The sequence below is a fragment of the Thamnophis sirtalis genome, unplaced genomic scaffold (genome assembly GCF_051295495.1).
Source record: "Thamnophis sirtalis isolate CommonGarterSnake01/CBP01778 unplaced genomic scaffold, rThaSir2_p1.2 scaffold_5, whole genome shotgun sequence".
NCBI classification, from domain to species: Eukaryota; Metazoa; Chordata; class Lepidosauria; order Squamata; family Natricidae; genus Thamnophis; species Thamnophis sirtalis.
The window spans coordinates 117,768,208-117,792,283 of NW_028261385.1; the positions used below are offsets into that span (position 1 = coordinate 117,768,208).

The 24,076-nt window shown below is 40.0% G+C and overlaps 2 protein-coding genes across 3 annotated transcripts in view; one reads left to right on the plus strand and one right to left on the minus strand.

Moving 5' to 3' along the window:
- LOC106545759 (dual specificity calcium/calmodulin-dependent 3',5'-cyclic nucleotide phosphodiesterase 1A) overlaps positions 1-20,150 on the plus strand; it is a 31,565-nt gene extending 11,415 nt beyond the window's left edge. The window contains exons 6-15 of one of the 2 annotated variants that reach the window (XM_087716738.1): positions 1,429-1,529; positions 2,271-2,396; positions 4,410-4,520; positions 4,675-4,795; positions 5,234-5,315; positions 7,915-7,999; positions 11,567-11,745; positions 14,631-14,915; positions 17,800-18,084; positions 19,690-20,150. In XM_087716738.1, the coding sequence (XP_087572864.1) occupies positions 1,429-1,529; positions 2,271-2,396; positions 4,410-4,520; positions 4,675-4,795; positions 5,234-5,315; positions 7,915-7,999; positions 11,567-11,745; positions 14,631-14,915; positions 17,800-18,084; positions 19,690-20,045 (1,731 nt within the window). In that variant the 3' untranslated portion in view covers positions 20,046-20,150. The remainder of the gene's footprint in view (positions 1-1,428; positions 1,530-2,270; positions 2,397-4,409; positions 4,521-4,674; positions 4,796-5,233; positions 5,316-7,914; positions 8,000-11,566; positions 11,746-14,630; positions 14,916-17,799; positions 18,085-19,689) is intronic. The other variant, XM_087716739.1, reaches the window with a different exon arrangement.
- Positions 14,881-24,076, minus strand: part of TDRD6 (tudor domain containing 6) — a 40,132-nt gene continuing 30,936 nt past the window's right edge. The window contains exon 5 of the mRNA XM_087716736.1: positions 14,881-15,004. Coding sequence (XP_087572862.1) covers positions 14,901-15,004 — 104 coding nt within the window. The 3' untranslated portion in view covers positions 14,881-14,900. The remainder of the gene's footprint in view (positions 15,005-24,076) is intronic.

Consider the following 24,076-nt stretch of genomic DNA (forward strand, 5'->3'; position numbering starts at 1 on the left):
ATTATTATCTTCCCATTCTTTCCCTGTGATGACTTCCTTGACAATATTTACACTATACTTTCATTGGGACAAAACACCCCAAACTAACCCGGTAATATTGCAGGCATAGAAAAATAATGGAACCAAATTGCATTTTATGCGTGACCCGACAAATGCGCACACGACAAAAGCATGCTGACAAAACCGCAGCGAGAAAACCGCGACGTCATGAATGCTCCCACAACGTGCCGACAAAACCGCGCCCACAAAAGCGCGATTTCAGTTAAGGTAAGGGTTAGGTTCAGGGTTAGGTTCAGGGTTAGGTTCAGGGTTAGGTTTAGGGTTAGGTTTAGGGTTAGGTTTAGGGTTAGGTTTAGGGTTAGGTTTAAGGTTAGGGTTCGGTTTAAGGTTAGGTTTAGAACTTGCGGTTGTTACTTGTTTGTTGAAGGCACGCTTTTGTCAGCGCGCTGTTCTCAGCACACTTCTGCGCTCATTCGTCAGCACGATTTAGAACTCGCGGTTTTCTCGCCGCGGTTTCGTCGGCACACTTTTGTCAAGCGCGCATTTGTCGGTGAACCCATTTTATGCATGAACAATGAAGCACCATTGGAGTGCTATAAAGGCAAGCAAATCTGTGATACTTTGAACCATCAGATAAAATTAGCAATTTGCTTTTAGTGCTTTTATTGGTTCTAAGTTCCCCTTTCCAGTTCCTATAGCTGCTGGATACTTTATTTCTGTCATGTCCAGTATTTTCCTTCATACCTCTTCCAAACTCTGTAATTCTCCATCTGTTTCTGGTTTTGTAGCCTATACTTCTAAACCTCAAGAGTATCTTGGATGCCTGACATAAAAGGGAGAAGTTGCAGATGAAACCTTCATTGGCGGGATAAAAATCATCTGGAACTTGGCAAAGGGACTTCTGACTTACTATCTTTTGATTTTCCTCTGAACCTCCCAGACAAGTTGTGAACTAATAAATTTGCTAAAATTGTCAGGATGTGCATTCTAACCAAATGTACCCCAAGCCATTTACTTTCATTTGCATAAAAATGAGTAAAGCATGTGTTTCGACAGATGTTGCTAACACAGTTTCCAACATTCATCACCATTGACATCCTAGCGCACATTGCAATGATTTTGAGTTACTGCAGTAACTCAAGTTACTTCAATTGTGCTGATATATCTATGTTTATCAGAGAATTTTACGGATGGAGATGGAGAAGGAGGAACTGATTGGAACTTGGCACAAGCTAAAGTACTTGATAACTCACTTGATACCCACCTGAAGCTGCCATTTATTGCATATGAGAGGGCATTCATTTCAGTAAGTCGTTTCCTCCCACTCCCCATCTATTTTGTAAAATAAGAGATAGTATATACAGATACTGTGTACTTCATATTTTATTGTGTTAAGGAACATCATGGATTTCTAATTCTTTCCACTAGCAATGGTTTACTGACCTGGAGATCTTAGCTATTTTTTTTAGCAGCATCATCCATGATTATGAGCACACCGGAACCACAAACCATTTCCACATAGAGACAAGGTAAATCATCTGTCCTATTCTACCTGTTGCCAAAATGGAAAGATTGAGAGGTTTAATGAATTATGGCTGATACGCAATTTGCTACTGTTTAGCAAATCAAACAGTCCCTGCCTGTGTTGTCCTCTGAGATAGGGAATTATTAGTCCTTCTGAGATAAGGACTAACGAACAGGTAGGTGTATGATGACTCAGAGCTTGAGATGAAACTTTCACTCCTCAGTTCCTACAGTTGATGTCATCCAGCCATAGAAGTGTAGGAGCTAATGTGATTTAGTGTTTGATTTATTTCCCATTAACAGTAGTTGCAGAGTAGCTGAAGCCCAAAGCATTCATTGCACTGCTCTTGTATTTCATCACAGTGAACTTCACTGTTGACAGACTGTTGGCTGACAATAAGTTAGTTTGTGGTTTCTATTAATAATTCTTTTATGATGAAAATACAATATAATTTATTTCATTTCCTTGCAAGACTCCATTTTTTAATCTCTCTTAAAATGTTGTGCAGGTGCCAGGGGACCAAGGCAGGTAGTTCTCTCTCAGCCAGCCATAAAGCTGATGCTAAATAACCTCTATTCAGATAGACATTTATGAAACTGATATTCTAACAAGTAAACATAATGGTCTGTCTGTCTGTCTCTCTCTCTCTCCCTCCCCCTCCCTCCCCCTTTCCCTCTCTCCCTCCCCTCCCCTCCCCTCCTCTTCCATCAATTTAACACAAACATTCTTTGGACTTCTACACTAGGTCAAAAGCTGCTCTTTTGTATAATGATAGATCAGTTCTTGAAAACCATCACCTGAGTGCTGCCTTCCGGCTGCTACAAGACAGAGATACAAATATCTTAGACAACTTAACCAAAGATGAATGGAGGTGAGGCTATATATTGTTATGTAGCTAAAGGGTTTTTATATATATATATGTTTTCTGAGGTTTTCGCGGGTGTTAGTATGTAGGTCTCTAGTTGTTCGGGTTTTCTCCCGCGTAGAATTGGAGATGTCTTGGCGACGTTTCGACGAAGTCTCATTCGTCATCTTCAGGCTGCTTCAGACTACTTCAGGTTTGGTGTTTCCAGGAGTAGTGTGAGATCTTGGCTGTTTGTTCCTTTTAACTGATTTAACAATTTAATCCCCTACTGGCAGTTAAAAGGAACAAACAGCCGAGATCTCACACTACTCCTGGAAACACCAAACTTGAAGTAGTCTGAAGCAGCCTGAAGATGACGAATGAGACTTCGTCGAAACGTCGCCAAGACATCTCCAATTCTACGCGGGAGAAAACCCGAACAACTAGAGACCTACATATATGTGTGTGTGTGTGTGTGTGTGTGTGTGTGTGTGTGTATGTGTATGTATATGTATATGTATATGTGTATGTGTATATTCTTTTGGATTTGGTTTTCTTTTGTTTTCAAAATTGTTTTTAAGGAACTATATAAAAACTTCCACATATGTCTCCTTGTCATATATGACAGCCAAGCCTGTACATTAGGCAGGTGGCCAAGCAAATATGGGCTAATAGCTATGGATTCACTTGCAAAGCTGCTGTGAGGGTTTTACCATTTTATTTACTTATTAATATATTGTTTCCAGATTTATAACTATCATAGTATATCAGAAAATTGATTACATCATGAGATCCATCACATAATGCACAGTTTAAATGCTAAGATTAATAGTTAAAATAATTTAACTATTATTTAACTATAATAGTGGAAATAATTTGCCATTTGATATGACAGCATTAGTTACCCTTCATTTCTGAAGGCCTTTGGGAAGAGCTATTTTTCTACCTATTTTAGAAGGCCACAAGAGTGCGGCACCCTTGTTTCCTAGGGAAGCACTTGCAAAAAAGTGAAGTACAGGTAGTCCTCAACTTACAACAGTTCATTTAGGTACAATGACATTGAAAAAAGTGACTTATGACTATTTTCACCCTTTCAACCATTGCAGCAACCCTGTGGTCACGTGATCAAGATTCAGATGCTTGGCCAGTGACTCATATTTATAACAATTGAAGTGTCCTCGGGTTATGGGATCCCCTTTTTCTGACAAGCAAAGGCAACGGGAAAGCCAGATTCACTTAACAATCATATTGCTAATTTAACTAAATGCTCTGATTCACTGAACAACTGTGGCAAGAACGGTTGTAAAATGGGACTAAATTCATTTGACACCTGGCTCACTTAGCAACAGAGATTTTAAGCATGTAAGTTGAGGACTACCTGTAGTCAAATCGTGTAAGTTGCTACAGTGTAAAATACCAATTATTTTCAATAACTCTGAATTTACCCTAAAATTGTTTCCCTGATTCTTTCATGTTGGGGATGTGATAACTATTTGAAACATTTCTCTGAAGTCCAAATGTGGAAGTTAATTTAACCTTAAACTGTCTAGTGTGGACCTCACCCCTTTCCTAAGAGGTCTGCAGGGGGCATGCATAAGCGCATCAGCGTGCCTACCCTCCCTGTCCTATTGTGCCTATTTATTCATACCCACTTCCTGTGTTCATGTTCATGTTTATACTTATACCTGTTATCTTGTACATGTTTGACTGACTGACTGACTGACTGACTGACTGACTAACTAACTAACTAACTAACTAACTAACTAACTAATTTATTCACATTTGGAGATGGCCCAGGGACTTCTTTCCCTGCAAACCTCACTAAAGCAGAATAATGAGAACAAGCAGCGAAGGCATCCAGTGAAGGGCTTTTACAGATGGAAATAGATAAAAACCCCAAAGCCATACTTCGCAGCAAGTGCCTGGAAATTGTTTTTTCCAAGTAGAAGATAGGATAATGTGCCTCTTAGTGCTCGGTAATATTTGGACATTTTTATTTTGACAACACCTAGAATAAAATGTTCCTCTGTCTTCTTTCAGGGAGTTCCGTCGCATGGTTATTAATATAGTGTTATCTACAGATATGTCACATCATTTCCAGCAGATGAAAGTCATGAAACATATTCTGCAGTGTCTCCAGCTAGCTGACAGGTTAGTTGTATTGGAAAGAGAAGCTCTCCTCACTCTGAACAGGGAGCAAGAGTGGAGCATGGAGAGTGGCTAAGAGTTCTAAAGTTTTTTCTGGCTAAAAAAAAGTGGATCCTTTTTTTTTTGTCTGCTGATCAAAATTATCTTAATTTCACAGGACACACAAGGATCAAATCATGTCTTTTCTGGTACACATGGCTGACATCAACCATCCAGCAAAGCCTTGGGAACTGCACCATCAATGGTCAGAAGCATTACTGGAAGAATTCTTTGAACAGGTGCTGTATTTAAAAGACTACGCATATATAATAGGTCTGTGCAACAATTCGGATTCAAAGGCAAAAGGCTGATTCAGATCATACAGAATGCAAATTTAGTACCTGTCTGCAACTTCTTAAAACATTTTTAAGGGACTTTTTGGTCTCCTCTTTATCCCTGCCTTCCTTCATCACTCCCTATGGAGCATATGAAAAAAAGGCAGGGGAGCGTATTTACTGTGTCAATTTCACTGATGGAAAGAAATTGCAGGCTAAAAACTTCTGGTACTTTGCATGGCTCTTGGTATTTTTTGCTAAAATGTATGTATCTTTCTTCCTCTGTTTTAGAAACAGCATTTTCAAAATACTGTTTTTAACTGTTTTCATAGTATAGCATGTTTAAAGCATCACTTGTTCAGAATAGCTCATGCTTCTGTGAATTTCTTCCTTCAATGCTAGGGAGACAAAGAGGCTGAAATGGGACTTCCAATTTCTTCGCTCTGTGATCGCAAGACAACCAATATTGCAGAATCCCAAATAGGTGAAGCTTATTTAAAAGGAGGGAGGCAAACTTTGTTTCCCCCCACTCTTTTTACTTCTGACATTGTTGACTCTTCTTCCTAACCATTTCATTTTTTTTTTCAATTATACTTTATTTGTATGCCGCCCTTTTCCCTGAGGGGACTCAGGGCGGCTCACAGTTGAAGGGGGGGGGGGGAGACAGACAAGTTACAAACATAGAGTCATACACCGTTAAAAACACAACAGTCACACCATTCGAGTGGGGTTACAAGTCGTTAGCCCCAGGCCTGTTGGAACAGCCAGCTTTTAAGGGCTATGCGGAAGGTCTGGAGGGTGGTGAGGGTACGAATCTCCATGGGGAGTTCGTTCCAGAGGGTCGGAGCAGCCACCGAGAAGGCTCTCCTCCGGGTAGTTGCCAGCCGACATTGGCTGGCTGATGGAATTCGGAAGAGGCCTAACCATCCTTCAAACAATGACTGTCCTTTATGTAAAGCTTTTTTTTTTTTTAAAAGCTTCCAGCAGTAACAACTAGGATGCAGAGGGGGGGTCTTGGTAACAAGTCAGATTGCAATTATGATTTCATTAAATTACAATGTTGCATTTTCCTCTTCTAGGGTAACTTTTCTCTGGTCAGTCACATTGGGGTAATTCTTTTAAGTGTAGCAAAACAACCATCAGAACAAATAATAATTCCCTTTTACTTAGGTAATGCAATGCATCATCGCATTGGCTGAGTTCATACCTCACATGATGCCATGGTTCCAATAGAGGAGAATATTTGTAGCCCGGGGCTGAAATGAGAGGCGTTGGTGCTCTCTGAGCTTGTTTGTTTTCTTGAAGATTTTTCATTACCCAAACTAGGTAACATGATGATATTACCTATGAGTAATGAAACATCTGCAAGGAAATAACAAAGAGCACCAGAGAGCTGCGCTTTGTTTCACTGATGCTTTGTTGAATCACATTGATATAATTTACATATAATATTAAGCTGGAAACAATGATTTAGGAGGCTGGTGGGGAAAAAACATGCCTTTCAGAGGAAAATTGAAATTGAAATTTAACACATTTGTATGCCGCCCAATCCCGTAGGACTCTGGGCGGCTTACAGAGACAAGATAAAAAAGGTGAAAATCATGAATGAAAAGATACAGTTTTTAAAAATAACACACCATCCATTCTGTCTAGTTGGGGCTGGATATTGTTCAACAGCCCCAGGCCTGCCGGAACAGCCAGGTCTTAGTGGCTTTTCGGAAGGCCAAGAGAGTGGAAAGGGTCTGGATCTCTATGGGTAGATCGTTCCACAGGGCCGGAGCAGCTACAGAGAAGGCCCTCCCCCGAGGGGCCACCAGCCGGCATTGTCCGGCCGACGGTACCTGGAGGAGGCCCAACCTGTGAGATCTTATTGGTCATTGGGAGATATGTGGCAGGAGGCAGTCTCTTAGATAGCCAGGTCCTAAGCCATGTAGGGCTTTAAAAGTAATGACTAGCACATTGAAGTGCGATTGGAGACCAATAGGGAGCCAGTGCAGCTCGCGGAGGATGCGTGTAACATGGGTGTATCTAGGTACACCCGATATGGCTCACACGGCTGCATTCTGGACCAACTGTAGTCTCCGAACACTCTTCAGGGGCAGCCTCATGTAGAGCGCATTACAGTAATCAAGCCTTGAGGTGACGAGGCCAAAGAGGAAAGAAATTCTGCTTCCATCTACTTTTTGGAGAGAGATCAAAGATTAAAAGTAATGCTTCGCACACAATATGTATATCCAAGCAATGTTTTTCTGCAGAAAACCCCACCAGGCTAAAAAGCAGGACACCATGAGTTCAAGTCCTTTCTTAACCATGAAAGCCACCTTGGTGACTTTAGGCCAGTCACTCCTCTCAACTCAAACCATCTCACAGGTTTGTTGTTGTGGGGAAAATAGGAGGAGGAAGATCTATTGGATATATTCACTGTCTTGAGTTATTTGTAAAATAATAAAGGCGGGACACAAATAAATTAAGAACCCTTTAATAATGCTATGCATTTTAGAAATTAATGACCTGCTCTTTGTCAGGAGCAGCCTTCCGAAACAGGGTCTCCTCCAGATGTGTTAGACTACAACGGCCCTAAATTCTAGCCCTCAAAGCTGATTTTGCAATGGTATGTGGGAATGACCTTGGGAGACAGGGCAAAGTGACACAATCCAATAAAAGACAGCTGATCCTGCAGCAATAATGTGGGTGGAGCCACGGAAGAGACCCTAGTTTTGGCTCTGTAAAAGGGAAGAGGGAAGAGAAGTACTGTCGGACTTGCAAGATTCTGTTAATGTAATGGTACAATAATGTATAATTAAGTGCTTGGTTGTGCTTCCGGTCTGGTCTACCTTATAAGGCTAACAGTTTTGGAGCGTAGAAGTAATAATTTTACTGAAACTTTTACTAAGGAGCTACTAAGTGAAAAGAAAGCATTTTAAAGAGAGCATTTGTCAAACTTTTGGACATTAACTACATTCAATTGAACCTGAGTAAAGCTTACTTGTTCAGTTTCAAACTAATCATTTTGTTTAATTTTTTTCCTTCCTTCCTTCCTTCCTTCCTTCCTTCCTTCCTTCTTCCTTCCTTCCTTCCTTTAGGTTTTATTGATGTTATAGTAAAACCAGCATTTGTTCTTCTATTTGAAACTGTTGAAGCTGCTAATTCTCCATGTGAAAAAGATAGGTATGGATATCTTTGCTTATTTCAGTTACCTTTGACTCCAAAATTCTGCTTCAGCTCTCCCTTAAGCATGTCTTGAAATAACTTAACCAATAGAAATTATAATGTCATGTTCTAAACCTTTATAGGTAAGGCAAAAAAGAGCAAGATAGCACTCTCTTTTCCATTCACTGTTTCCAGCCCTGTGAACATGGAAATACATTTTCTTTCTAATTACAAATATTATTTTCCAGTTAGTTTTAATATATTTGTGAGTTTCTAGAAAAGTTGACAGGGGAAGAAAAGAGACTGAAGAAATGCATGGAAAGTTTGGGCAGTTCCACAACTGGAGAATTTAACAGTTTTAACTCCATCACTTAGCAACTCTTGCAACAATGGTGACACACTGTAAGGGATTTTATACAGGTAGTCCTCAAGTGATGACTACAACTGACCCAATATTTATGTTGAAACATTTGTTGAGTGGGTTTGCCCCATTTTATGACTTTTTTTGCCACCGCTGTTAAGTGAATCATGGCATTTGTTAAGTTAGCAACACGCTTGTTAAGGGAATCTGCATTCCCCATTGACTTTCCTTGTCAGAAGGTTGCAAAATCTGATCACATGACTCTAGGACACTGGAACCATCATAAATATCAACCACTTGCCAGGCATCTGAATTTTGATCATGTGACCATGGGGATGCTGCAACAGTCATCAGTGTGAAAAACAGTCGAAAGACACTTTGTTCAGTGCCATTGTAACTTTGAACGGTCACTCAATCTGTAGTATTCTGTGCCAGTCTTTCTCAATGGCATTAAGGCAGTGTTTCTCAACCTTGGCAACTTGAAGATGTCCGGACTTCAACTCCCAGAATTCCCCAGCCAGCATTCGCTGGCTGGGGAATTCTGGGAGTTGAAGTCCGGACATCTTCAAGTTGCTAAGGTTGAGAAACACTGCATTAAGGAAAGAAATTGTTATAGATGTGGGTGGAGGTGATAGTGTTGTTGCTCTTCCACAATAGATTTGGGAAGAAACTAAATAAGAGTTTACTTTCACAGGTATATCTATCTTCTGTATTCTTTCGCACTTCATGCAAAAATGGCTTCCATGTTAAGTTTACATTGATAAGATAATAGTAGTATCTCATACAGTAATGCCGTATTTGTTTGCTTAGTCCATGGCAGTAATTAGTTGAATCTCATGATACTTCTATAACATACTGTATGCATAAAACACATACTATTTTTTTGTTGAAATGAGAAATAACAACAGAAGAGATTAGTACCTGTTCTTTGAAGCCTGGTGAGCAGATATAAGATTATGTAGTATCTCCTAATCTTTGTGTCATGTATTCTGTCTCATGTATTCCAGCACCTATATCCCCTTCCCTATAAATTGTAAGCCGCCCTGAGTCCCCTCAGGGAAAAGGGCGGCCTATAAATAATAAACTCAAACTCAAACTCAAACTCACTTATTCTTCCCAGTTTTCACAAATTAAAGTGCAACAGTCTGAAGAAAAACTGCTCTCACATTTGCTTTAGGAAGAGCCGAGGTGGCGCAGTGGATAGAGTGCAGTACTGCAGCCACTTCAGCTGACTGTCAGCTGCAGTTTGGCGGTTCAAATCTCACCGGCTCAAGGTTGACTCAGCCTTCCATCCTTCCGAGGTGGGTAAAATGAGGACCCAGACTGTGGGGGCAATATGCTGACTCTGTAAACCGCTTAGAGAGGGCTGAAAGCCCTATGAAGCGGTATATAAGTCTAACTGCTATTGCTATTGCTGTTGCTATTGCTCCCACATCTATACAGTCATGTTCAGACTTTCTCGTAGAGACTGGGAGAATGTGGTAGGGTGGAATGTTCATGTAAGGATGGAGCAAAGGACTAGTGTACAGACTCCTACAGTTTTTTTTTGTCATATTTAATTTGCACATCTGAATAAGATTCATTTCATATCCAGATCTCTAGGTTATTTATCCTGCCCTATTACATTGTTCATTACTTTTCCTATAATTATTTCAGTGCTTGCTTCACAGATGTGATGCTTGCTTTGCTTTGGGAGTTTTGAAACTTTATCATTTTTTTCTTTTCCTTTTAAAGATGAATATTCTGCATTAGAAGCTGTACAATGGAATAATATAAAGCTCCCAAAGAAATTGCTTACCTGAAAAGCAGAATTTATGATAACAAGTCCATGTTGCTGTAAATATTTATTAAATGGTTTATGCAGAAATATAAACAACACTATGTAAACTGAAATTAGTTCTTTTGAATGCTTTTCAAAGAAACATCTTTTTTTCCTCGAGGCATAGAAGGACTGGTAAGCTTGGGACAACTATCTGCCCCAAATTTCCATGTTGCATCTTACAGAGAGGAATTAAATTCCTCTAATTTCTTGATTCAGAAACTTCCCTATTATAGAATCTTAGCACAGCTAAGTATTATTTTCTACTAAGCAGCTTAAAGTGAAATTAAATAAAAAATAGCATATTGCTTAATGTAGCCTTTGCTCTGATTAAGATAATTCTTTTAACTTTTACTTTGCCTGCGTGATTACAGTGTGGATCAGGACTCAAGATCAACATTTTAGTCATCTTTTGATTTGCCACTTTTACTTCCCAAGTGACTGTTTCTGTACTAGGTGGAATGGAACATCGAACTTCAGAAGAAAATATCTCCAGTCCGAAAGCAAAATAGTAGCATCCACATGCAGGAGAAAAATACAGTCAGCAACCCATCTTAATCTCAGGAAATACCGCATATTGAAGAGCCTCAAAGCAGCCTAAGTGGGAGTGGGCATGCTCAGCATTGTAATATGTTGCCTGGTTTTAAAAGAGCAAGTGATAGCTGTAAGAGGAAATTGAATGAAATAGTTACCAGTATAAACATATTAGTGAAAAAGATCCATCCATGTACAACGGTAAAGAAATTCGGCTTAGGGTGAAGAACAGGGATCTTTGACTTTTGTGGTTTTCATCTCCTCTGAAAGTTTGTTATTAAGTGCAGAGCATAAATGAACTACAGTCCTAAATGTTATTATAAGGTCTTCCTTAACTGTATTATACAGAGTGGTGGTGCACAATGGCTAGAATGTAGCACTGCACGACCATTTTCCACACTTCTGACTGTTGCCTGTGTTCACATGCTCAAAATTCGTACACTTGACAACAGGCATGCATTTATTATGGTTGCAGTATCCTGGGTCATGTGATCACCTTGTGTGGCTTGACAAATAAAGCCAATGAGGAAGCCAGATTCACTTAACAACCATGCTACTAACTTAACTGCAGTGATTCACTTAACAACCATGGCAAGAAAAGTCATAAAATCAGACAAAATTTATTTAACTTGTTTGGCAATGGAAATTATAGGATCGATTGTGGTTGTTAAGTCGAGAACTACTTGTATTAACCACAAATCTACTGTCTCCTCTGTAAATTTGCTATTTCAGGTTCACTTTAAAATGTAATTTGCATTTAAATACAATCCACATTTATCCAATGACAAAATAGAGTTACATAATTAAAACAGTGATGTTAACAATTCCTTCCTTCCTCCCTGCCTTCCTTCTTGTGTAACTGCCTTCCTAGGAATGAACGATGCATAGGCATTCATGAAGTAAATCCCAGTGGAAACTATCTACCTAAAGATGATAGGATTTGCCTAGAAAAACAGAAATTAAACCTATCAAACTTTAGGGACCAAATTCTGCAGACGATTGAAGCAAATAGAAACAAATGGAAGGATAATAAAGAAGCTGTTAACAAAGGTATGGATAACATAGGCTGGCATACTTGTGTTTGTTCTTTATGCTGCCTCTCTATACTGTGGTTTATAAAATCAGGAACAACCTACCCTGAAAATCCATGATTTCAGAAATGGATACTTTCTTCTCCGACCTTCTTTCTTCTTTTCTGAGTGCAAAGTTCCTCCTTCATTTTCTTAATAATTTGGGGTAGTAATATGTTGTCCAATAGCTGCAAATGTCAGGCTGTAAATATTGTGGGTAGAGATGTAATGATCAGATTCTCAAAGCAGAAATGAGTTTTTAAGGGTGCATCAAACAATTCAAAACAGAAAGCCAAACAAACACAAATTTAAATTCTTTACTCCTGAGCCATAAACTTCCTGAGAGTAGCTGGAAACTAAGTGTGATACAATATTGGAATTAAAATAAACATTATGCAGGGGTGATAGAAGTGATAGAGATGACGGTGGTGTCAGATGAGAAGAGAGCTTTGTGCATATGTCACCATTCTTGTGACATATGAAAGAAGCAGAATTTGCATTGCAAAAGTTTGATTGGACAGCCATTTGCCAAGAATCATATAGGGTCTCCTGATTGAGCAGGAGGTTGTACTAGAAAACCTCCAAGGTCCCTTCCAACTCTGTTACTGTTCTGACTGCATATGCCATTTGGTTGAAATCATTGAATCTCTTGAGGATGCCTTAGATGAGTATGCTCTAACTTGGTGTAAAAGAGCACAGAGATTACCTTCGAGAAAGTATGAGACAGTTAGCAAAGCATGATCTTATCCCAAGGAAAAAAAAATGTGAGAGAAAATATTTAAAGTAGACTCCTTGGCTCATTTTAGTGTAAGAAGTAGGGAAAGGAAAATGCTATCAGGTTTTAAGTTTCTATATCAATAAAACAAGAGTTGTGAGAATTAAATGAGGAAATTTTTCTAGAGTGCCAGAGTGCCAGTCATGAGTCATGAGATCTAAAACATAAGCAAAATATTTCCCTTTTAAAAATGACTAAAATAAATATACCCCAAATTATTCCACCCACAAAGAATTGATTATGGAGAGAGAGAAAGAGAGAAAGTAGTCCCAATTGGTGCCTAGGACAGGGGTTGGCAATCTTAAACACTTAAAGAGCCATTTGGACCCGTTTCCCACAGAAAAGAAAACACCGGGAGCCACAAAACTCTTCCTATGCCTGACTATTTCCTGAGCAGCCACAAAACTAGTATATGTAATTGAAGTAAGCATTCTGTTTTCACCATGTTTGGTCTACCGGAGGTTGAAAAGCTCAAGAAATCCTGTTCCAGCAGGTGTCGTACATTGGCGGGTATAACACATATTTTCAGCAACAGAGAGCCGCAGCAGAGGGATAAAAGAGCCACATGCGGCTCCAGAGTTGCAGATTGCTGACCCCTAGCCTAGGACATAGAAGATGATGAATGTTCAAATGTAATGTATATCCAGGAGGAAAAATTGTTATGGAAGTCTAAAATATCTAGCTCCAATATAAGGGTTCTGATTAAAAAAAAAAAACCAAATTGGCAGGGAAAATAAAAAGAGCAAATTCTTCTTACATCTTTGAGATTACTCAAACCATTATATTAAAAATTCCCCTGGAATATACTGTATCACATATCAGGAAAAACACCACTAAGCCGAAGAAGTAAGAATGGTTAATAAGCACTGTCAAGGAAGATTCTAGAAGGAAAGAAAGGCTTCATCTAGAAATGGGTCTTTTCCAAAAAGAAGAAGAAGAAGAAGAAAAAAATAATGCAAGCTCCCATAAAAGAGATGGAGGCAAGGAAAAAGAGCCACCCAAAAGTAGCATGCTGCCAGGATCAAAATGCTGAAAGAATTCTTGGTGTCCGCTTATTCACTGCAGAAATGCTAGAGCAGGGTTTCTCAACCTTGGCGACTTTAAGTCCTGAATCCCCCAGCCAGCTATGCTATGCTGGCTGGGGGATTGTGGGAGTTGAAGTCCACAGGACTTAAAGTCGCCAAGGTTCAGATTCAGATTCAGAAGTTTATTTGTATGCTGCCCTTTTCCCTGGGGGGACTCAGGGCGGCTCACATCCGAAAGGGAAGAGGGAAACAGACTTTTACATAAACGACAACACATAATTAAAAGAAAACATAACATTCATACCATTCGGGAGGGTGCAATCTTAGCCCCAGGCCTGGCGGGATAGCCAGATTCTAATGGCTGTGCGGAAGGTCTGGAGAGTGGTGAGGGTGCGAATCTCCACGGGGAGATCGTTCCATAGGGTCGGAGCTGCCACCGAGAAGGCCCTCCTCCGCGTGGTCGCCAGTCGGCATTGACCCGCAGATGGAACCCGGAGGAGGCCCAATCGGTGAGATCTAATGGGTCGTGTGAAGGTAATTGGCAGTAGGCGGTCTCTCAAGTACCCAGATCCACTACCATGGAGGGCTTTATGAGTGACAAGTAGCACCTTGAAGCGTATCCGGAGATCGACAGGTAGCCAGTGCAGCTCGCGGAGGATAGGTGTTATGTGGGTTGAGAAACACTGTGCTAGAGCAATCCTATGCCTGACATGAAGTTTTCCAGAAAGGAGACCAGGGAGGTTAAACAATTAGTGGTATAAAGAAGTGGTATTACAGTGACAAACTGAACAGCCTAAAAAGGTTACCCATCCTTATGTCTATACCTGCAGCCTATTTCTCCTTTCTAAATGGAAGCTCTGTGCTCTCTCTTAGCTTTCTGCATATATAAAAAGACACTAACATGAGAAAAATGTACAACTGAGATAGGAAAATTGTAAGAACAAATCCAATGGAAAAATTGCACTCTAGGAAAATTCACAAGCGCTGCATAATAGATTATTTTAACAGATAAACTTAGTTTTTTAAAAAAAACTTTTTTATGCTATTTAAACATTCACTTTTCAGGAGAACCGCTAGATAAGGAAAGCAACAAGGCTAAAAAACAGGTCACAGTTAAATCTAAAGGACAGAAAGGAAAACCTCAGAAAACAACGAAGGAAAAACCCCAGCTTTCTAGCCCAACGGATTACTGTACTGCAGCACAAAATCCCTCAACTTGCCGTTGTCAGCTTTGTATCAGCAAAGGATGTGAACCAATGGACGTCAGCTTCATAGTTTACAATGCAAACTCATCAGAATTATCACAACCACAGCAGGATACTGAAGTTATGGATGTCACGGAATCATATGGTATGGAAAGCTCTCTTGTATCACATTTCTTGACTTTGTAGAATCATTCTTTTTGTCATGCGAAATGTATTCAAGGTGTCCTTGGTTATCTATAAATAGAATTCATTATGAATTCAGATAAAGGGGAAAATAAATTCTTGTTTATTCATAGCCATAGTTTTTTTTTACCTATAGTTCTAGAAAACTATAAATGAAATAGATTTACCAGCAAATCAATATGATGCAAATGAAAATCCATAATACTGTAACAAATGCAGGATTAAAAAAATATGTAAAGATATACCTGCAAAAGTCAAACAAGCGTCAAATGTTTGTGTTTTTCAAGCATTAGAAAATCAATAGAAATTTATGTTAACAGCATATGGGTTGTTTCTCCTTTGTAGATGGTTATTGCTTCATAATGAGTCCAGTTGAAACTTCTACTTCACCAAATTCTCTTTGCATCTTTTCCCTGCTGTCAGAGTCGTTCCATTCATGAATTACCACATTTGACAAATCCTATCTTGCACCATCAAATTAAATAATTTTAATTAAAATTATGCAATTTTTTGTTGTTGAATGTTCACCTGTGAATTTGAGGTGATGCAGAAATCTTTGTCTATCATCTGTAACTTCCAACAGAGAATTAATCTTTCTAAACATTCCATCACTGAATTCCATGTCTTGATCAATGTTCCTCTAATTTTTTTCAGTGTGCGGAAAAGTATAGTGTTTGAGCGGCACATTTTCATGCCTGAGCACCTGAATTTTTTTCACAGATGTTTCACAGAGCAATTGATTTATAAGATGCGAATTGGAATGGAGAAAAATGGTTGTGTGTGTGTGTGTGTGTGTGTGTGTGTGTTTGAGTGAGCAAGGGATCCGGTAAGGGAACTGTGCCTATTTAGAAAAGAAGGTAAATTATTGCAAACATGATCAGTCGAAGATAAGTATGGGGACAGGTTGGGTGGTAGAGAGAAAGTAATAAAAGAGAGGAAGAGAGGAAGAAAAAAGAGGAAAGAGAGATAGAAAGAGACAGAAAGAGACAGAAAAGGAGAGAGAAAGTGACAGAAGAGTGGGAAAGAAGGAGAGAGAAAGAGAGACAAAGAGAAAGGGTGAGAGAGACAGAGACAACGAGAGAGAAGGGAGAAGGAGAGAGAAAGTGACAGAAGAATGGAAAAGAAGGAGAAAGAGAAGAGGGACAAAGAAAAAGAGGATGAGAGAGACAGAAAGAGACAAAGAGGAGAGAGAAGGGAGAAGGAGAGAGAAAGTGACGGAAGAATGGAAAAGAAGGAGAGAGAAATAGAAGAGAGACAAAGAGAAAGAGAATGAGAGAGACAGAGAGAGAAGAGAGGAAGAGGAAAGAGTAAGAGAGAACATCTCATTTCAACCCTAAGGTGCAAATATTCTCTTTGATTGGTAATTTTATTTGTCCATTTACTATCCAATACTTTCATTTTTTCTTAAGTTCATCAAGAATTCCCTTCTTTTTATTGAATTTATCACAATACCTTGAGAACAACCTTTTCAGCATAGCTTTACAGCTATTTAAATATATATAGTAATTTAGGTCAGGTTTTCAAAACATTAGTCTATAAGTCACTAAGTGCAAAGAAACAGAATTCAGAAAGTTGGCTTCCCTTTTTGTAATTGGCTATTGCCTGCTTAATTTTCTACCTACATTTTTGATAACTGATATTCACTGTTGACCCAAGAAGCCCATCGTAGAAAGAAACCCTCCCTATGAACTTTGTTGGGTTTCCATGGAATGAAGTTTGATCTTTTTCTCAACCATACAGTAGCATATTCTTTCTAAGCAGGATATAATCAAGATAGTCCATAATTGCCTATCAATCTAATAGTATGGTGATTGACAATCTCTTTATATTTCAACTCTAACTCTTTCAGTCTTAAAGGTTTGGTGAGGAGAAATCCAAAAATTCTTTTAAAGAGGAAAAAAATGCTTGCACAATTGCACCCATGGAGACATGTGTATATATAAACAACACACAGAGAAACAAACTTAACAAAGTGTTAAGTCTGCCCACCAACAAGAGAGAGAGAGAGAGAGAGAGAGAGAGAGAGAGAGAGAGAGAGAGAGAGAGAGAGAGAGAGAGAGAGAGAGAGAGAGAGAGAGAGAGAGAATCCTTCCTTCCTTCAGCCCAACACTCTCACTGGCCTCCCAGCTAGATGAGAGGGACTGCAGAGGGTCTCCTCAAGTCTAGGGCAGCGAGTCATTCGATGGGAAAGTTGCCTCTTGGAAGGAATGACACAACTTGGCTCCCGCTTCGTCTCTCCTGCCTCGTCTCTCCTGCCTCTTCGCTTCTCCGTTCGGTCGTTGGGTGGCAGATCGAAAGCGGGAGCCAAGCTGGGTCATTCCTTCCAAGAGGCAACTTTCCCATCTCTCTCTCTCTCCCTCTCCCTCTCCCTCCCTCTCTCTCTCTCTCTCTCTCCCTCCCTCCCTCCCTCTCTCTCTCTCTCTCTCAGGGGGAACATTGGTCTTGATTAGGTCAGCTAATGGAGATAATGTGTTTAGGTAGTGTTTCGTTAATGGGGATCATTATAAGAAAAAGAAGTGGCTTATTCTCATTATAGCTTTCTAAATTCTAACAAAATGTAGCTTTTAAGCATAAATCATCTATGGATATACATGTACATTTTCATCTTGATCAGTATAATAGTTGTTATAACTCACATCTACCTGTCTGCATATTGCTAACACATTAGTACATTTTTGCTTTAAAATTCCTTTGTAAAATTGTCCTAATACACTTTATAAATATAAGTTTACGATTTTTTAAAAATAAAAAATTGACCTTCATTTTTTTCTAACACAAGAGACAGCATTACTTTTCTTACACAAAATGATTTAATTTAATATTCCTTTTTATGCATTATTTTCTAGAGGAATTAGTAGATAGTGAAAGTTCTTGGAGAAAAGCAAGAAGTCAGAATGTAGGTGAAAGCATGCGAGAGATGAGAAACATGGTTCCCAAAACAAAAGTTCTGCGTCCTGATGAAAGTGATGATGTCATCATTGAGGAATTTATACCAAATGATCCAGAACCCCCCAAAACTACTAAACCACCTGATGATATTACTCCAGTGGATTTCCAGCAACTGCCTAATCTTGGAATTTTACGGACAAACTTAACCAAAAGTGACCTTGAAATTTTTTCCTTGTGGAATGGTAATCTGCTGCTTCATGAATAATACTGGGGAAACTGGGATAATTGTTTGTGAAATATATTAGCAAGAAAAAAAGAACATTCAAAAAGCAGAAATCAGGAAATATCACAATAAATATATACTCTGTGTATAAACTTTAGAAAAATTTAAGTAGGACAAATCAGATTTCAACTGCAAAAATGAGAAGTAGTGAGAAAACCACTATTATCTAATTATTTTAGGATTTGTTTTCCAAATGGTAAAGCACTGAAAAAGTTACTGTAAACTTGTGTCATACACTGGCCAAGCCCACCTTCCAGTTCGAAGGGGGAAAGTCTTGATAAGTCACGTGAAGACAATGTGACGTTGTGAGTTTGACACCTGTGCTGTAAGGCATCAGTTTTGTTACTTTTGCCTTTGAAATGGGCAAATGTAAAAACGCAAAAAGCTAGAAGTAGAACCAATGAGCAAGTCATGAAAAGGGAAGCATTTCTACTGATAGGTCACTTTAGAGTTCCTAGACTGAGTACAGACACTAAGTGGTATTTCAGAATACTAAAATACTATTGCATTGGGAAGGTAGATGTCTCCCCCAGTTAAATCCAGTTTTGGGGGATTATAGCCTATTTTGCATGGCAGTTTTAAACGGTTTGTGTCCTTACTGAAACCAGCTAGAAATCAAGAAAAGTTTTTTAAAAAAATATATATGCAGATTTCAATTTGTTTTTTCACTTAGCAATGAAGTAGCCAAGGCCTCTGTCTAGATGGCAGTTATTAATTAATCTCTGAGTTGCGCTGGTAGATTCCACTATTTTAAAAAAAACTGGTAGAAATTTTGGCAGTTTCATCTCTTTAAAACACACGCACACCATTTCATAAAACAGAAGAAAAACCTAGACTTTCACTGGTCCACCAGTGAAAAAAGGAGAAGGAACCACATACAAATGTAAGCAACAAAGATGATTAGGGGACTGGAGACTAAAACATATGAAGAACAGTTGCAGGAACTGGGTATGTCTAGTTTAATAGAAAGAAGGACTGGGGAGACATGATAGCAGTGTTCCAATATCTCAGGGGTTGCCACAAAGAAGAGGGAGTCCAACTATTCTCCAAGGCACCTGAGGATAGAACAAGAAGCAATGGGTGGAAACTAATCAAGGAGAGAAGCAACTTAGAACTGAGGAAAAATTTCCTGACAGTTAGAACAATTAATCAGTGGAACTGCTTGCCTCTAGAAGTTGTGAATGCCCCAACACTGGAAGTCTTTAAGAAGATGTTGGATAGCCACTTGTCTGAAACGGTATAGGGTTTCTTGCCTAGGCAGGGGGTTGGACTAGAAGACCTCCAAGGTCCCTTCCAACTCTGCTATTGTGTTAAAGAGGAGTTGCCACCACTGCCTGATACAAACTGAGGAAAAATGTGAAACTAAAAATGCATGGGGAAAAAATACCCAATGAGACTGTGTCATGTGGCCATCTATATATCATTTTCATAGACTTGGAATCATAGTTTTTTAAAATCAAAATTGCATCTGCAATGAAAATCACAACACATTCTATGTGCTTTTACAATTATTGCTCGCCCGAGAATAGTAATTATTTCAAGATGTTACTTTCTCTCTTTATAGAAGAAGTTAGGAGACGTGCATCTGAGCAGCGGGGGGAAAAACTGACTGACACGACCAAACAAGGGGCAGTGCAACTGATACAAAATGAACAGTGTCGAGGAAGTAGAAAGGTTCCGGCTCAAAATCCTGAAACATTCATCCTACAAGTAATCTCTGTTGACTCTCCTTCTGCAACATGCCAAGATCACATGGAAGCAAACTGTCACCCATGTCAACAGGGCGCTGCCAGCACTCCCACTCCCACCAATGCTCCCTTACCAGCATCAAATGTCTCTCAAGCAAATGAAGCAAACCCGTGTGGAGCTGCAGCTGTATCTGTCACATCCCTGAATTATGGGGTCTTTAAAATCCCCTAGTAACCTGTTCACTTGCAGAGTCGGATTGCTCTGTGCTTAAGCAGAATAGGCACTGATATCACATACAAGGCCAGTTGACCCAAATAAATAGATCTTTTGCCTGCTGGTTGTTCACTGTTCAATGCAGAAAGTGTTCGTGTGGGAGCTTGTTTTAGTGAGGCACGGGGCATGTATGAAGTCCAAAGTAATTTCAATTTATTTTCAAAGTGTGTGTAGCCTTATTATTTTATTTTAACTTAATGTGGGAGAGGGTACCATGAGAACCCCATAGACAACCTTGCAAATATAGATCTCATTGCTGATTTTTTTGTTTTGTTTAGTAATATGGAGCCACTATTGTTTGATTAACAGAACACGATATTAAAAATCCTCATCAATATTGTGAGCATTGTGAAAATTGCTATGAAGTACAAAGTCCCTCTGAGCTGAGTACAACTTAGTTCTAAGTAAATGGTGCCACAACTCTTCTAATTGTCATTCCTTGTTTTATTTGTATGAAAATTTTGGTTGACATCTTAATTTTCTTGGAGACTTAAACAGCTTTTTGAATTTAAAATCTAAATAGAAAAATATAAGTTGGTTAGGTGCCATTGAGTCAGGGGTGGGTTGCTAATCCCGTTCCAACTGGTTCGGTTGGAACGGGGCCGGCGGCGTCCTCGTGCACGAGCGCAGTTCACGCATGCGTCTTAGCGCCTGCGCAATGCTCCAGCTGCTCGCGGAGACTCGCGCAGGTGCTGTATGTGCCATCCAGCTGCTCGCGGAGAATCGCGCAGGCGCTGTATGTGCCATGTGCCTGCATGGAAGCGCAGAAGCCTTCAAAGACCGGTAAGGAGCGCGGGCGGGCAAGTGGGCCCTTCGCCGTTCCCGGAAGTTACTTACTTCTGGGTTCGCCGCGAACCGGTTGAAACCCACCCCTGCATTGAGTCATGCTTGACTTCTGGCCATAGCTTTGTGTACAGTAATACACTTGTAGCTCTTTCAAGGAGGTCCCGTATTAATTTTTCTACCTGCTCCCACTAGATGGCAGCAAAGATATAATTTCTTGTGGCCTTTGTTTTTAACTAGATCAGGGGTGCCAGACTCGATTTCATCGAGGGTCGCATCAGGGTTATGTTCACAGTTGGGCTGCAACCGGTTTGAACCGGTTCAAGCGAACTGGTTGTTAAGATTCTGCGTAGTTCGATGAACCGGCAAATCCCACCACTAGCTGGCACCCCCACCCTTCCCCCCACCCCCTGAGTTTGCCATTCAGAGTGAGGAAGCTGCAGGGGCCTGACTGGGCGCTGTGCTGATCAGCTTGGAGGCTGTGAATGAACCTGCAGCACCGATCAGCTGGGAGGCTGCCACCCCCTGCAGCCCAAGAAGACCATGTGACCACCAGATTTTTAAAAAGTTCAGTCAGACCTTCCAACTTCACAACATGTCTCCCCCACCCACCCAATTGGAAGGTCTGACTGAGTTTTTTAGTCAGAGAATGTGATAGGGTGGGAGTGAGGATTGTGCATTATCATTGGTCTGGGATAGGGTTTACACTACACTACACTACTCTTTTATTGGTTTATCCCTTAGCTTTGTATTTTTTTGATGCATGAAAGATCAAATACTCAGCCATTATAATTCTATATTCCTTATTTATAGAAATCATATCAAGGCTCCGTTTTTGGCCATGACAGCCTCCTGCAGTCCTCTGTCAGAGAAAATGGAGCATGGGGGAGCTGCACACGGCCTGCCCGGGCTCCGATTTTGTTGCCAGAGGCACTGCGGGCCAGTCCTCTACTGTTTCCAGGGCAGGCCTGTGGACCAGATCCAAGCACCCTGCGGGCCAGATGCGGCCCATGGGCCTTGAGTTTGACACCCCTGAACTAGATCAACCCCTAGAATAGAGCTACCATAGCTGAAAAGCAGAAATTCAGATGACCAGTAGATGGCAGCAAAACTATAGTAGTAGAATTCTGTCTTTGCTGCTACCTAATGGCTGACTAGGCCAGACAGGTTATCCTTATACAAGGCCTAGAAAATTGTAGTTACATTCTAAAATCAAATGCTATTGTTCCAAAGGTAGTATTTTCCTATTACCTTGCACAAATTTAAAGAGATGAACAATACGCACTGGCAAAAATGAGTCTGGCACTAAGGCGAAATAGCTCTTTTTTATTAAAAAGATATATGTAATTAGCTTGATTTGCTAAAGATGACCGTATCCAATAATAATGACTATATTTTTAAACTTACTCTGACAGCTAATGAAAATAGCAGAAAAATGAGAATCAGTTGACATAAAATATTGATATAAAGAAGTGACTAAGTGGGCAACTGCATTTGGAATATTTTAAACAGAAAATGGCTGAGATCCTTGAAGACAAATAATGTCTATTGGGCAAACTACAAAAAAAAAAAGTATTTGTCAGCAATCTTCAAACTAGGATCAAATTGGTCTGATAGTAGCAATTTGAGATAGAAAGAATAAATGCCTGCAGGCTTAAATGCTTACAGCAAGCTCATTTTACAGAAGTTTCCTCAATGAGGTAGACTAGCCAAAAAGTAAAAGCAAAGTCATGGTTGGATTTTCTCTCCATAAATAAGGAGATAATGTTAGCATGTGCTTTATAACTTGCTACACTTTTATCTAAACCAGTGTTTCCCAAGCTTGGCAACTTGAAGATGTCCGAACTTCAACTCCCAGAATTCCCCAGCCAGCATTCGCTGGCTGGGGAATTCTGGGAGTTGAAGTCCGGACATCTTCAAGTTACCAAGGTTGAGAAACACTGATCTAGACACACACCCTTGGTAGTAAAAAATAAATAAATTGACCCAGGCTTTTTAAATAATATTGTCCAAAGATTTTTTCAGTTTCCTCTCTGTGGGAAGCCCCCCCTCCTCCTCAAAGTGAAATATTTTGGAGAATATTAAAAGAGGCAGAATATTATATTTTTCCAAAGGAGAAATGGAGAAACATGCTCTTAGAGACAGAAAACAACCCCAATTTCTTGCATAGTAGAACAGATGCCTGAAATCCTTAGAGATGGGTATTTTAAGAAATCCAGGCCAGCCTATTCACAAGCAAAACATCTCCACCTCCAGGTATGGGCTTAAACTTTACAAGCTCCCTGACCCAAATTCTAAGGACAGGACATACTGTACCTTTTAGGACATAATGGGTTTAACTGACCACCATTAGAATGACAGAAGACACACAGCTCACTAGTTTCAAGTTTCAAGTTTAATTTTATTTATAGGCCGCCCAATCCCGGAGGACTCCGGGAGGCTTACAGAGAGGGGAAGAAAACAAAACAAAATAAAATAAAAATAAAATAGACAAGTTAAAAAACAACACAGATACATTCATTTCAGTCAGGGCTGGACCTCAACTATGAGGTCAACAGCCCCAGGCCTGCCGGAATAGCCAGGTCTTGGCAGGTTTTCTGAAGGCCATGAGGGTGGGTGAGGTCCAGATTTCTGGGGGTAGTTCATTCCAAAGGGTCGGGGCAGCCACAGAGAAGGCTCTCCTCCAGGGAGCCGCCAGCCAACATTGTCTGGCTGACGGCATCTGAAGGAGGCCCACCCTGTGGGATCTTATCGGCCATTGGGAGGAGTGTGGCAGTAGGCGGTCTCGCAGGTATGTTGGTCCTAAGCCATGCAGGGCTTTAAAGGTAATAACCAACACCTTGAATTGCATCCGGAGACCAATAGGTAGCCAGTGCAGCTCGCGGAGGATAGGTGTAACATGGGTGTACTACATTGCACAACCCCCAGCAGCATTTCAGAAACTATATAAAAATCCTTGCACTCATCAAGCTTAATTTGTCAGCTGTCCCAGAACCACCTGGTGGTTCTGCTCATCAATAAACGGAATCTTTCTTTCTACTCAGCCTCCATTTTATTTCCAGTGCCTTTCTCCCAGATTGGAACTGAACCAGATAAAATTTTCTTCCTACATCTCATTTCAGTTTTTATGCTGGTAATATTTAAAATCCTAAAAGGTATTATGGAAGGAACCACCTCCTGATTCTCCTTTGCCCACCATTGTAAAT